The sequence below is a fragment of the Lethenteron reissneri genome, chromosome 35, assembly GCF_015708825.2.
Source record: "Lethenteron reissneri isolate LAM-NWPU_2019-01 chromosome 35, ASM1570882v1, whole genome shotgun sequence".
Taxonomy (NCBI): domain Eukaryota; kingdom Metazoa; phylum Chordata; class Hyperoartia; order Petromyzontiformes; family Petromyzontidae; genus Lethenteron; species Lethenteron reissneri.
The window spans coordinates 9,089,416-9,101,510 of record NC_083813.1 but is presented as its reverse complement, the minus strand read 5'-3'; the positions used below and the strand labels follow the sequence as shown (position 1 = coordinate 9,101,510).

At 43.7% G+C, this 12,095-nt stretch overlaps 1 protein-coding gene across 1 annotated transcript in view; it reads right to left on the bottom strand.

Moving 5' to 3' along the window:
* LOC133350901 (transmembrane protease serine 6-like) overlaps positions 1 to 12,095 on the bottom strand; it is a 32,640-nt gene that overhangs the window by 8,197 nt on the left and 12,348 nt on the right. The window contains exons 5-12 of the mRNA XM_061565739.1: positions 10,496 to 10,563; positions 9,564 to 9,727; positions 8,603 to 8,635; positions 7,249 to 7,453; positions 5,524 to 5,663; positions 4,170 to 4,282; positions 1,728 to 1,840; positions 560 to 702 (exon numbers count right to left, since the gene is read on the bottom strand). Coding sequence (XP_061421723.1) covers positions 560 to 702; positions 1,728 to 1,840; positions 4,170 to 4,282; positions 5,524 to 5,663; positions 7,249 to 7,453; positions 8,603 to 8,635; positions 9,564 to 9,727; positions 10,496 to 10,563 — 979 coding nt within the window. The remainder of the gene's footprint in view (positions 1 to 559; positions 703 to 1,727; positions 1,841 to 4,169; positions 4,283 to 5,523; positions 5,664 to 7,248; positions 7,454 to 8,602; positions 8,636 to 9,563; positions 9,728 to 10,495; positions 10,564 to 12,095) is intronic.

Sequence of the window (12,095 nt, the reverse complement as noted above, 5' to 3'; positions counted from 1 at the left end):
TTTGCATTTATTTATGTGTTTCAGCAACTCAAAGTGCCTTACAATCACATCATCTCAAGCATTCAATTGACTTAATGCAGTTTAGCCGACAGGCCCCCCCCCCCCAGTGGCAGCTGCCCCTGTGTGCACAAAGTGAACACCGGGGCCTGCAAATGCGTAAATGGGTATTGGTTCACCAAAAAATGGTGGTGATGTTGCTACGTTTTTTTTTCCTCCCAATTAAGTAATTTGCGAGCAAGCTATCATATATGGACCAGAATGCCAGCACACATGGCCTACTCTGTTTCAAATGGCTTTATGGGATGTTATATATATATTTTTTCAATCGGAGCCCAGTACAGACCCCAAACCGTGACGTAGGGAGGGGTGTATAAAAACTCCGCGGCTTCACGGGACCTTTAACATTTCATTGTGAAGCAGACGGCGTGTATTTAATGTTAATACATCCTCGCAGTATTAAATCGGGGCCGCCACTGGGTCTCAAACCGTGAACTCATTCGAGTTCCGTGCTCAGTGTTCAGTTTTGCTAGCTCTTCGTAAGAATATCGCGGTGGCTCACGATTGTAGATGTCGTAGACATTGACAGCAGCTCTGATCCCGCCGCGGGTCTGGATTCCCTGCGACGCGAACTTGACGGAGACCGACAGCATCCCGGTGGAAACGCGCAGGATGCGCGATCCACTCACGAGGCTCCCGCAGTAGCTGCAACCAAAAAAAGGGAGCGCAGGCGGGGGGGAAAAAACGAAACGCGTGAGACAGGACTTGTGGATATGACATCGTATTCTTAGAAAGGTTAAAGGTGCAGCCCCGCAAATTGCTCGCTCACGCCCACTGCTGGCAGGAGGGCCTCCAGTAGAGTGAACTTCAAGAGGGCCATCATCATGAGGCCTCTTTTGCCAGTAGCAAAATATAATAATAGGTTTTTTCCCCTTTTTTCTGGCAACAAAACTGAAACCTTTTTACAAGGAATCGTGTTTGCATTAACCACAATACCTATAGTCAGAATGCAAACAAAAAACACTGATAATGTATGCATTGTCCTTGAAATTGATTGGTCCACACTAGAGACAGCTTTCCTTAGAGCCTAGTCTCATATGGCGTTCGACCAGATGACGCCAAAAGGCCTCTTTTGCATACATTATCAGAGTGTGTTTTTTGTTTGCATTCTGACCACAGGTATTGTGGTTAATGTAAACATGATTCCTTGTAAAAAGGTTTCAGTTTTGTTTCAAGAGAGCCTTTCGAGGATATTTTTGGTCGACACTTCCACACTGGTCGGACCTCTCGTTCTGGCAGAGTTGGGAGTACCCGCACTTTAACCCCGCCACACGCTACCTACGTATCTGGCCGACTGTGGTGAGCCCATTTATACTGCAGGGGGGATTTAATAAACTCGCCCCCTGATTATAACTTCCGGGAGGGGAAATGAAACCAAAAAAATGGCTTCAAAAACATACGGGCAAACAAACCACAAGGTTTGCACATTCTAGGCGGCTGCTTTTATCATCTTTAATGAGAACATGCTAAAAATACCATATTCTCCAGGTTATCAGATGCTCCTGATGGTATGACACCCCAAAGCGTTTGCCCATTGTCAATAAAGTTATACAAATTTGGCATCCAACTCTTACCGGATTATAAGATGCACCTGCAACTTGTGCTTTAAAATACAGAGGTGGGTGGGGGGGGAGCATGTCCTATAAACTACCAAAAATTACGGTTCGTACTTTTGTCCGTTGATGATCCACAACTCATACTGGCAAGGGCTTGCTGATGGTGACTGTGCTTGCAGCTCGTATCCCTCAAAGTTTAGAGAGAGCCCAAATGAGTCATTTGGCATCTGCAGACACACACACATACATGTGCACACACACAAACGCACAGCAAAAAAGGCTTGTATAAAAGGTCTTTAGCAAGGCTTGTAGAATTTTTTTTGCATCCCCTCCCATGCCCTTGGCTTTTGCCATCTCCTCCCCTTGCTTCCGAACCCCGTGGGCTGACAGCCAATAATCTGCTCTGGCTGACAAGTAATTGGGCCCCGAAAGATATGGCTTACTTAAAGGTCATCATCGTCTCATCCGTGGCTCATCATCGTTGTCTGCAGAGGGGAAATTTGGAAGCGCCACTGGTCTCAGGACCCTCCCCAGACATGCCTGGCACTATGCCACAGCATAATTGTAGCTTACCTTCAACAAACTATCCCATTGTGTTTCATTTCCTGTACAGAAACTCTGACCTGGAATCAAGTGGCTGTTGACTGCTTTATGTCGGTAAACAGAGCAGTGCTTATACAATCATATTCTCAACACCTCCTCCGCAGTTCAAAGGTTATATTTTATGGGCACAAAGAATTCCTGCATCACCCCCAAAAGTGATAGTTACATTTATCGTGCTTCTATTGTCACATATGAATGACCTTTTCAACAGTAAATATTTGCAAAAGATTTTGTAGGTTCATAATGTATATGTCAATGCATAGGATGCAATATTACAACTCAGGTCTGATCGGTTCCTACGATGAGGCTTCATTTGAACAAAATCGAAGAGGAAAATATCCTGAACACATACCCCAACCTTGACCACGGTGTAAAGATTCACAGGTTTGGTGGATTACGTTAGATTTTTTCCACCCTCCAATCACAATTCAACCGTGTTATTGGTATCATGTCATGAGACAAACACATGTACATTCTGAACATTGGAGCTAGTTGTGTATCACCCTGTGTCAGATAACAGCCACAGAAGATGAAGAAAAAAACCACTTCTGAAGTCACTTCAAATGGCCTCTTTATTCCCATTAGGGGTACACCTATTTCATTCTCTGCAAAGACCGCTTGTTGCAATTAAATCAAACTAAAATTCTTACATTTCATTTTTGGAACCAGCCAATTAAAGTGAAAATTACTGATTATTTTGTTTACAGTCCTTTGTGACCGAGCTTATATTTTCAAAATGAAATTCACCAATACCCAGATGGGTTTTTTTTTGTAAATGGAATTTATTAACTATTAATTTACATATAAAATGTTTATTCTAGTTTCCAAACGATGTGAATGAACAACATAAAATCGTTGTGCCAAGAGCAACGGCCTGAGGCAGCGTTGGTTGTTTTCCATTAAACATAAAGACGCTGGAAGGATCAAAGGTAAAAGTGCAGCCCTGTTATTGCTTGCTCCGATCACTGATGGCAGAAGAAATTGAATCATTTCCACTTGAGCTGTCTGAGGAAACTGCTGAAGATCAAGTGGCAAGACAGAATCCCTGACACGGAAGTCCTCAGCAAGGCAAATATCCCCAGCATCTACACCTTGCTTGCGAAGGAACAGCTTAGATGGACTGGCCACGTGACCAGAATGCCATACGCGAGACTTCCAAAACAAGTCTTCTTTGGCGAGCTGAGGAATGGCAAGCGAGCACAAGGTGGCCCCAAAAAGCGCTACAAGGACACCCTGAAAGCTTCCTTGAAGAGCTTTGGATTCGACCTTAAAAGCTGGGAATCCCTAGCACAGGACCGACCTGCCTGGAGAAGAAAAGTACAGGACGGTGCAGTCCTCTGTGAGAGCAGGAGACGCTCCTGTGCCATCTTGAAGAGGCAGCAGCGCAAATCTACCAAGGAAGGACGTGTGGCTGCACCTCAGAGCTCTACATCCTCCCTGACCTGTCCAGTGTGCCACAGAGAATTCCGGGCTCGGATTGGCCTCTTCAGCCATCTGCGCACTCATCAAAACCCAACATAATGACAAACCTGCCATGGTCATCATCAACTTTGATGGACGAACAAGAGAAGAAGAAGAAGATGGCAGAAGAGCCTCCCCGATGTAAGTATATATGCTGAACTTCCTTCACACCGTACGTAGCCAACCGTGCTAATCGGAGGTGCGAAACGGAGCTCTGGAGGAGCACCTCGAGAGGGTATTTGACCTTTGCTTCCACCCTGCCCAGACATCTAGGAAGAGGAGGGAGTGCCCACATCTTACCCTACCACAAGTGACCTGCCGATCGACAAATTGTGACGGAATCGGTTCACACTGACGGGATAGACAGAGGCGATTGGGGAGGGGGGCAGGGGACGGGGGTAATTTAAGCAATCTCCCACGTTTCAACTGTCGTGACAGGAGATGGAATTGAACTGGCGACTCCTGGATGTGCAGGGCGAGAGCAAACCTTACCATGAACGTCCAATTGCAGCTGAAATATGGGGGGTAGAAGTCCGGGTAGAAAGGCGTGGACACGAAGCCCTGAGATTCCATGGTGGGGAGCAGCTGACGCACGCCCCCACACTCTGGCAAGGCAACACAGATCGCGTGGTCAACGTGATGTGGGTCCTCGGGGATCTGGATCAACGTGACGTGGATCGACGTGGTATATGTGTGTGAGCTGAAGGCTTACAAATTCATACATCAGAAGCAATGCATCATGGTATTTCCCACCGACAAGTATTACTTGTGCAGGCATTTCACAATACTGACACAAGTCATTTGTGGTTGAGTGAACAATGTTTTGCTGTAAAGTGTCGAGTTTAACAGAATGGAATGCATTTGAGAAACTTTAAGCAAACTTTCATGATGTCAGAGCAGAAAAACAGCCATGGGCTAGAATGTTGAGAAACGTGTCTCTTTTTTCTGAGCGCAAGTTTCAACATCTTGTGAATTTGCTAACTATTGAGCAACACCTGCCAGTGTGTATATAAAAAAATGTAATCTTGTCAAGGCATCTCAGGACTAATGGCCTTGCCTTCAGAAGTCTGAGAGCATAATGTATTTTCTTGAGATTTACAACATATTAATGAGTTCACTGCACATTGCCCATTCAAATTGAAATGTCTTAAATTAACTTTGCTGTTTATGTTTGCCTCTGCCACCAGCACCAGAATTTATTAAATTTGCACCAGGCATACAGCTTACCAAAGAGCAGGTTTTTAAGCCGAATACTGCTCGACCGGGTGATGACCATTCACATAGGTTGGTAAAGCCGCAAAATCAATTCTTGTATTGTAACGTCTAAGCTCCCATATCTCAGCTCCCCAATCTGCACCGACCAAGTAACCCCCAACCCACCCCGAAAACCACACAGTGTGTGGAAAAACTAATCCAGCAGTGCATTGACAAAAGGCTGCATATGTTCCAGATAACATGCCTAACACAGTTAGCCGTGTAGCTTGTACAGGAGTGGAGAATCTTAAATCATGCAGCGCATTAAATCTCGCAATTTTTATTTTACCAGGTAAGGCCCACTCAGCTATAAAGCTCCATAAGTGATCTGGCCACAAATGAATGCTCATCAAAGTGGCTTATCACGTGAATATTTATATCAGACAAATACTCTAAATGCGTGTTTCTAAATGTAGAGGGATAAACCAGGGAACCCAGAGAAAAATCCAAGCGACCACGGGGGAGAGAGAGAGAGAGACACGCAAACTCCAAATATACAAGCGGCGTCAGTGTCAGCATCGAACCCACGACCTCCTGTATACCAGGCGAGGGAGTTAACATCTCGCCACAACTGAGGCCGATCCAAGTGTACCTTGTTTTTTCACAGCCTGGGTGACGGCGTCCAATTGGTGGCTACTGCCACTGCCACCACTGGCGAGGTTGTGCCACACCAGCAGCAGGATGCGCCCAGACGAATGGAAAGAGATTGCCCCAGAGGCCGGGGTGCACGTGCTGCCAACGGGAAACGTTCCCAAATTATCGCAGTGTTTCGATTTAAAGCTTTCCTGACTGCAGGGATTCATCTTCTTGGTTCTTTCGGTAAAGTCACGTAGAAGGGAAATAATAAAATAATAAAACATAATAAAATTAAATTCTCACGACGTTTCGGCCACAACGCAAGCAGCTGTCCTCAGGTGAAGAACAGGGCTGTCGGGAAGACAGCGTCTGAATGAAACACCACCAGGCTTGGAGCATATATTTAAGCTGGGTTGGAGGGGGAAGAGCGCCTTGACAAATAATTAGCATATCAAGAGTGACTAATCCCATATCTGCATTTCCATAAATATGCTAAATTCCTCTGTTGATATATAAATTCCTTTGTCAAGGCGCTCTCCTCCTCTAACCCAGCTTAAATATACGCTGCCAAGCTTGGTGGTGTTCATTTGGATGCTGTCTTTCCGACAGCCCTGTTCTTCACCTGAGGACGGCTGCTTGCGTTGTGGCCGAAACGTCGTGAGAATTATTTAATTATGTTTTATTTTTATTATTTTATTATTTCCATTCTACGTGACTTTACCGAAAGAACCAAGAAGATATCGCAGTGTTCTTATGCGTACAAACACGCTTAGGTCATACAAAAGGACAACCTTCACACCGTGTGGGTCGTGGAAGCTATTCGACCATAGTCCAGGGGCCGCTGAAGGCGTGAAGCATCGACGTGGGAACATATACTGTACGGTACAACAAGTTAATTTTTATCCACTGCCCACTCTGCTTACCACCACGTAGCACAGTCACATGGTCGCCTGTGACAAGCTTGCATGCATTTGTGGTCACCCATCAAAGCACTATCCAGGCTCAAAGCCTGCTTCGCTTCAGAGATCTGAAGAGTAGGGTTGTATTCTGGGTAATTTGGTCATAGGCAGCAAAATGTTTATATTGTCAGAATATTCTTAATGCACTGTTACACGTTCTGTAATCCTGTTGTGGCAAAACATAATTATGGAAGTTGATACGATTTTACATGGGTGGGGCTTATAACAACAAATTGGTTGCACATTCCAAGCAATTTAATTTAAATAAGTTTGATTTCCAAATTAGTTCATCAGTAAAATAATTATACAATTTCCAATTATTTGCCAATTCAATTCTGGATGAAGGCCTCCCCATGCTGTGTCGGTGATGGGGATTGTTGATCAGTGCGAGTGAGGGGAGAGAATAGGGCCAAGAACCAGGTTCACAGATAACGTTTACCACTGATGTTAAGCCGTGGCAGAGAATCTAAACTCAGATCAGCAGGTAATAGCACTCAATACAAGAAGAGGGGATAACTATGTATAAATGCGTTGTCTTGAGTGGTGTATTATTTAGGATTTTCCCAGGACAGGTGGCAACCCTAGCTCTACCCCAGGAATGCTATAATACATCATTGCCACTGACAATCAGAGAAATCCCGTTGCCATTTTAATCATTGAACAGACCTTTGAATTCTACTGTAATCAAACAAAGCTGTAAACACACACCTCAGCAAGTAATTCGACCCAGAAAGCCACGGGGGGCGTGGAAAATCTGCAAGTGCGGCCAACTCTTTGCTTACTCTGCGACGAGGCTGCTGTTAGCAGGCAGGACCCCATCATACAAGGCGACAGCATCGGTGCAGACGGTCGTGGAGGGGTCGGCCTGCAGTGCAAGTTGGACCAGGGAGCCCTCGGGCGCCACAATCATCCATGCGCACGACTTTCCGGCCCGCGATGTCACCGACACCGTGGGGTCGGCGCCCAAGTTCACCACCTCCAGACAGTCTGAGAACCAGGACCACCTCAATGTGCAACCAATGGACAAGAACCTCGCAACGAAAGAGCCAATTCGCTACACGCATTGTTGTGGCGCATCATTATTGTTAGTAAATGAAATTAAAACCAAAACAAAGTAACTCGTACTGGCCAAAGATCCCGATGCTCAAAAATGATCCGCCAAGTTGGGATTACGCAGAGTAACATCGTCGCTTGCTGCGAAAAAAACTTGCCAAGACCCTCATGAAAAATGGTCTTGAGACTCAGTGAGGATAAACAATCCAAATAATAATCATCGTAACATTGTGCTGGGATTTTGATTTAAAGCTTTCGTGACTGCAGGGATTCATCTTCTTGGTTCTTTCAGAAAAGTCAGGTAGAAGGGAAATAATAAAATAATAAAAATAAAACATAATAAAATCATTCTCACGACGTTTCGGCCACAACGCAAGCAGCCGTCCACAGGTCTGTCGGGAAGACAGCGTCTGAAATGTTTCAGACGCTGTCTTCCCGACAGACCTGTTCTTCACCTGAGGAGGGCTGCTTGCGTTGTGGCCGAAACGTCGTGATAATAATTTTATTATGTTTTATTTTATTATTTTATTATTTCCCTTCTACGTGACTTTACCGAAAAAACCGAGAAGATAGTGCTGGGATGCCAGGTGAATCAGAATCTATATTTAGACTGGAGGAACCTGATGGGCTATGAAGCTTTTTTTAAGGATGTCCAGTTGGTGTTATTGGCAAGAGCCGAGGACGCCTTGAAAACGAGACATTCAAACTGAAGGGATTATCCAGGGGAAATATTTGAACTGAGAAAAAAAATGTACACATTATTTTCGTGGAGCATTATTAATTAAAGGATATATATATATAAAGCAGAATTCCATTCCGTCTCTACATATAGATTTATATTGACTAAAACACATTTTTACATGTGGAAAGAGAATTAAATTCTGATCATATATGCTGATGAGACACAGAATATTGCTCTTGGATGATATTGGTCTCGAAAGCCAACCGGGTGATTGATGGACTGGATCATTGTTACGTGCAGGCACATAACAGAGGCCTGTCTGTATAAGAGAAAGTTACCAAATTTGGCAAAAAGGTTCAGAGGACGAATGTGATTGTGTTGCTGTGCATGTGAAATCTTACCTGCCACGATATCCAAGTCTCCAGTCTTTACATCTGGAATAACACATTTATTTTGCATTAAAGCTTTATTACGCTGAGGGTTTGCACGATAGCACACATTCTGAACGTATATAAAGCAGCCAAAGTGAAATAGGGCTCAGCCTCTTAAAGTTAAGTCAATAAAGGAGGGGTCAGGTTTGATCCAGTTGAATGTTTAAGTTTGCTTGATTTTGTATAAACTTTAGTAGGCATGACATCTTTAAAGAATCTACAAATTTTTTTGCCCATTCACATAGTTTTTTTTTCTCTCAAATGTCACTTTTTTCATATTTACATTTTGCAAAATACTCCAACGCTTTAACCATAAGCGAGGTTTTGGGGTTAGATCGCGTAAATATAAATGTGTCGTTAAACCCGCCACCACCCAACAGCCAATTAGTAAGGTTTGTCACGTAAACAAAACATGTCAATTCGTTCCAAGTACAGCACACCGCTTGTGTGTTGGAGAGTAAACCCGCAACATTTACAATTCAAGTACGATGTTTTGCCAGTAATTACAACCAGCATCACTAGACAACAGCCGGATTTGTGGAGAAATCCTCCTGTTTCAGTCTTAAATATAGAGATAAATGTGATGTTATCACTTGTGATCTTGTGGTATTGTGTTGAACTGTATTGCAGTCTGCCACACAGTTGCTATAGAACTTGACCGACTGGGAAATATCTCTGGGTTTTGTCTACAGCGGAAAAGGTTGTAGGCAGAGGTGACCCGCCCACCCCAACCCACGCTATTTAGCTCTGCTTGCTGTGATTTTAGTTGAGATTACTGTGCGATGGACAATCGCTAAGCAAGCAGAGGTGGCGACCTTGGCGTCATGCATTCCCTCTCAGCTTTCTGAGATTTTTAGGTGAAACCAGAGACAGCACTTGCCGAAAACCCCACGCACACTTCCCGAAGCCAAGTCGCTCGACACGCTCGTACCAGAGTTAATGGCGATCGAGCCAGGGTTGATGCTCGTGCCTGTGGTGGCATCGTAGAGGTCACCGCTGCGGAACGCGTCCAGCACGTTCTGGCGGGTCAACTTGTTGCTGCCGAACGACTGGACCGCGAACGCCAGTAGGAACCGCACCACTACGCTGCCGCTGCTGCATCATCATCATCATCACACACAAACACGCGCGCCTTAGCGTTGCAGACAATTGCTGCGAGCCCCACAAGACTGTGATGGGCGAAGGTCAGGGTGATGACGTGTTGGATGTGTGTACGCGAGAGGTGGAGTGTGGAAGGGCGGTTGTGGTACTGGCGGTGGAGTGGTCGATGGGACGATGTTGTCGAAGCAAACTCTTTTAGCAGGCAAAGGATTGGGATTTCTGAGCAAATTCCTCGATTTGTTTTAGGCTTTGATCGAGTCGAAGAATTACATCGTGCGGTCCAATACGTAACTAGTTGTTAGTAAATGCGCAATGTGCTTCACAGTTAATTTCCTTCAGCAGCTATACATTAAAATGACGATGCCAGTGGTGAATGAATGTGATTTTCCAAGCAACTTTGAAGGAACATACCAAGACTTTTAGAGGGCATTGCCTCGAATAGCCGATAAGAATCATAATTTGCGACGTTACACAACATAAAGTCTAAGTACTTTCTCCTTGCTAAACAAAACAATTCAGCAGCCAGAAGTTAGGATATCTCTGCTGCATAAATTAAAAATGCCCACAAGCTTGTCTTGTTATTGAGTCAGTGGCTCACAAGACTGCGTGTTCGTAGAATATGTATGGGAATGGTGATGTCTTCTTGAAAGTCTAAGAATGTCGAGATGCTTATTAAGCTTTGCTGGTGAAGTCACATTCATATATATATTAACCTTAAACAACACACTTCTCTTTCTAAATGAAAAGGTTTGAATTAGTCACCTGAAGCCCAAAACTTTACTTTCCTTGAAGTATGGAGACAGCACTGATGACTGGAACACTTCATCGATCTGAGGACAAAAGATTGGCCATTTGATTCCAGCAAGAGGCATAAATACTTGCTCTGAGAATTGATATTTTATGGGCCCTAACAGTAGACAGACATGTAATCTGTAATCATGATAGATGATGTCAATGAATAAAGCGGTTGAAAATAATATTGAGGACAAATAAATGTCAGCTTTTATTTTGCCTGCCTTTAAATCATTTTCAGTCAAACTGCTAAACGTTCTGGATTTCACAAAGTCAGGGTTATTCCATCTGTGAGCATAGCAGAACAACGGCCTTGATTGTTATTGTAAAGGTCACTTTGGAAAACAATTAACAATTGGGCCTTCAGATGCCCAAGCCAATTACACAACATAATGCACACTTGAACAGGAATTAAATCAATATAGCTGCTTCTCTTGAGCAATGCGCATGTACAGTAATGGTTTGCGTTCATGACGTCACCTTTACCATGATTACCATCTGATAGACTTGCACTAAATACATTCAGGAACAGCTTTCTAAGTAGCCGATTGGTGCAGTGATATAGAAGCCACGGCATATTTTGACTAGGGGGGGAAAAACATTGCTACAAAGGGTATTCATGACAAGTGAATGTTAATGCAGCCATTGTTTCCTTGCCAAACCTTCTCTACCACGACCCTTTCCTCCTCCCCATTCTCCCATCGCTTTTGATCTTTTTGATAACTCTCCTACACAGCAACCTATCCTTATTCAACAGCACTTAGGACCGTGTTAACATTTGCTTTTGGTAAAACACGGTGAGCTTGCGGACAATACATTAGAGCTAATTTTTCATTTACTGTTGAAACCAAGCACAATAGCAATTGTTAGGGTTTTTTTTCCATGAGGCAAAAGGAGTCAATGTATGAAACTCATAAACTCGTCTACGTAGGCCGTCCCGAGGAAACGTGTACAAAATAATAATCCAGCTTATGGGATGTGAAGAATGACAAGAGGAAATTCTCGAGTTAAAACGTATTATTTGTGAAACATTAACGCCAAACCGGGCAGAGCAAGATAAATGTCATGTTTGTGACAGGAAACAAACGACTTGTTGAAGTACATATGCACGTTTTGTAGAAAGTACAGCGTGCCATGAAGCAGAGGGAGTTCATAAGATGAGAGAAAAAGAGAATTATTTCACACGTTTATAAATAATTATGTTAATTTAGAATATTAATCAAACACTACTTATGCTCGTCTGTTTTTGCTTTTAAACAGACAAGTGTCTGGAAAATGTATATCTAGGTTCACACATATCTAATTTTTCACGCATATCTAAATTGTTTATAACAACGGAACAAATGTGTAGCACTTACGAACTGTAGAGCTTTTGTTTAGTTGGGTCGCTGCAGGTTTATTTTTTTAATGATGGTCTGCCAGTGGACCCAGGTATCGGCATGCACACAACGTTGGACGTTGGGTCTTCTTCCAGGTCTGTTCTATTTTAGTCTCGACTCCAAACCAAAACTAAAAATGTTTTTACTTTACCAGGTAAGGTCCAATGAGCTATATAGCTCTTTTTAGAACG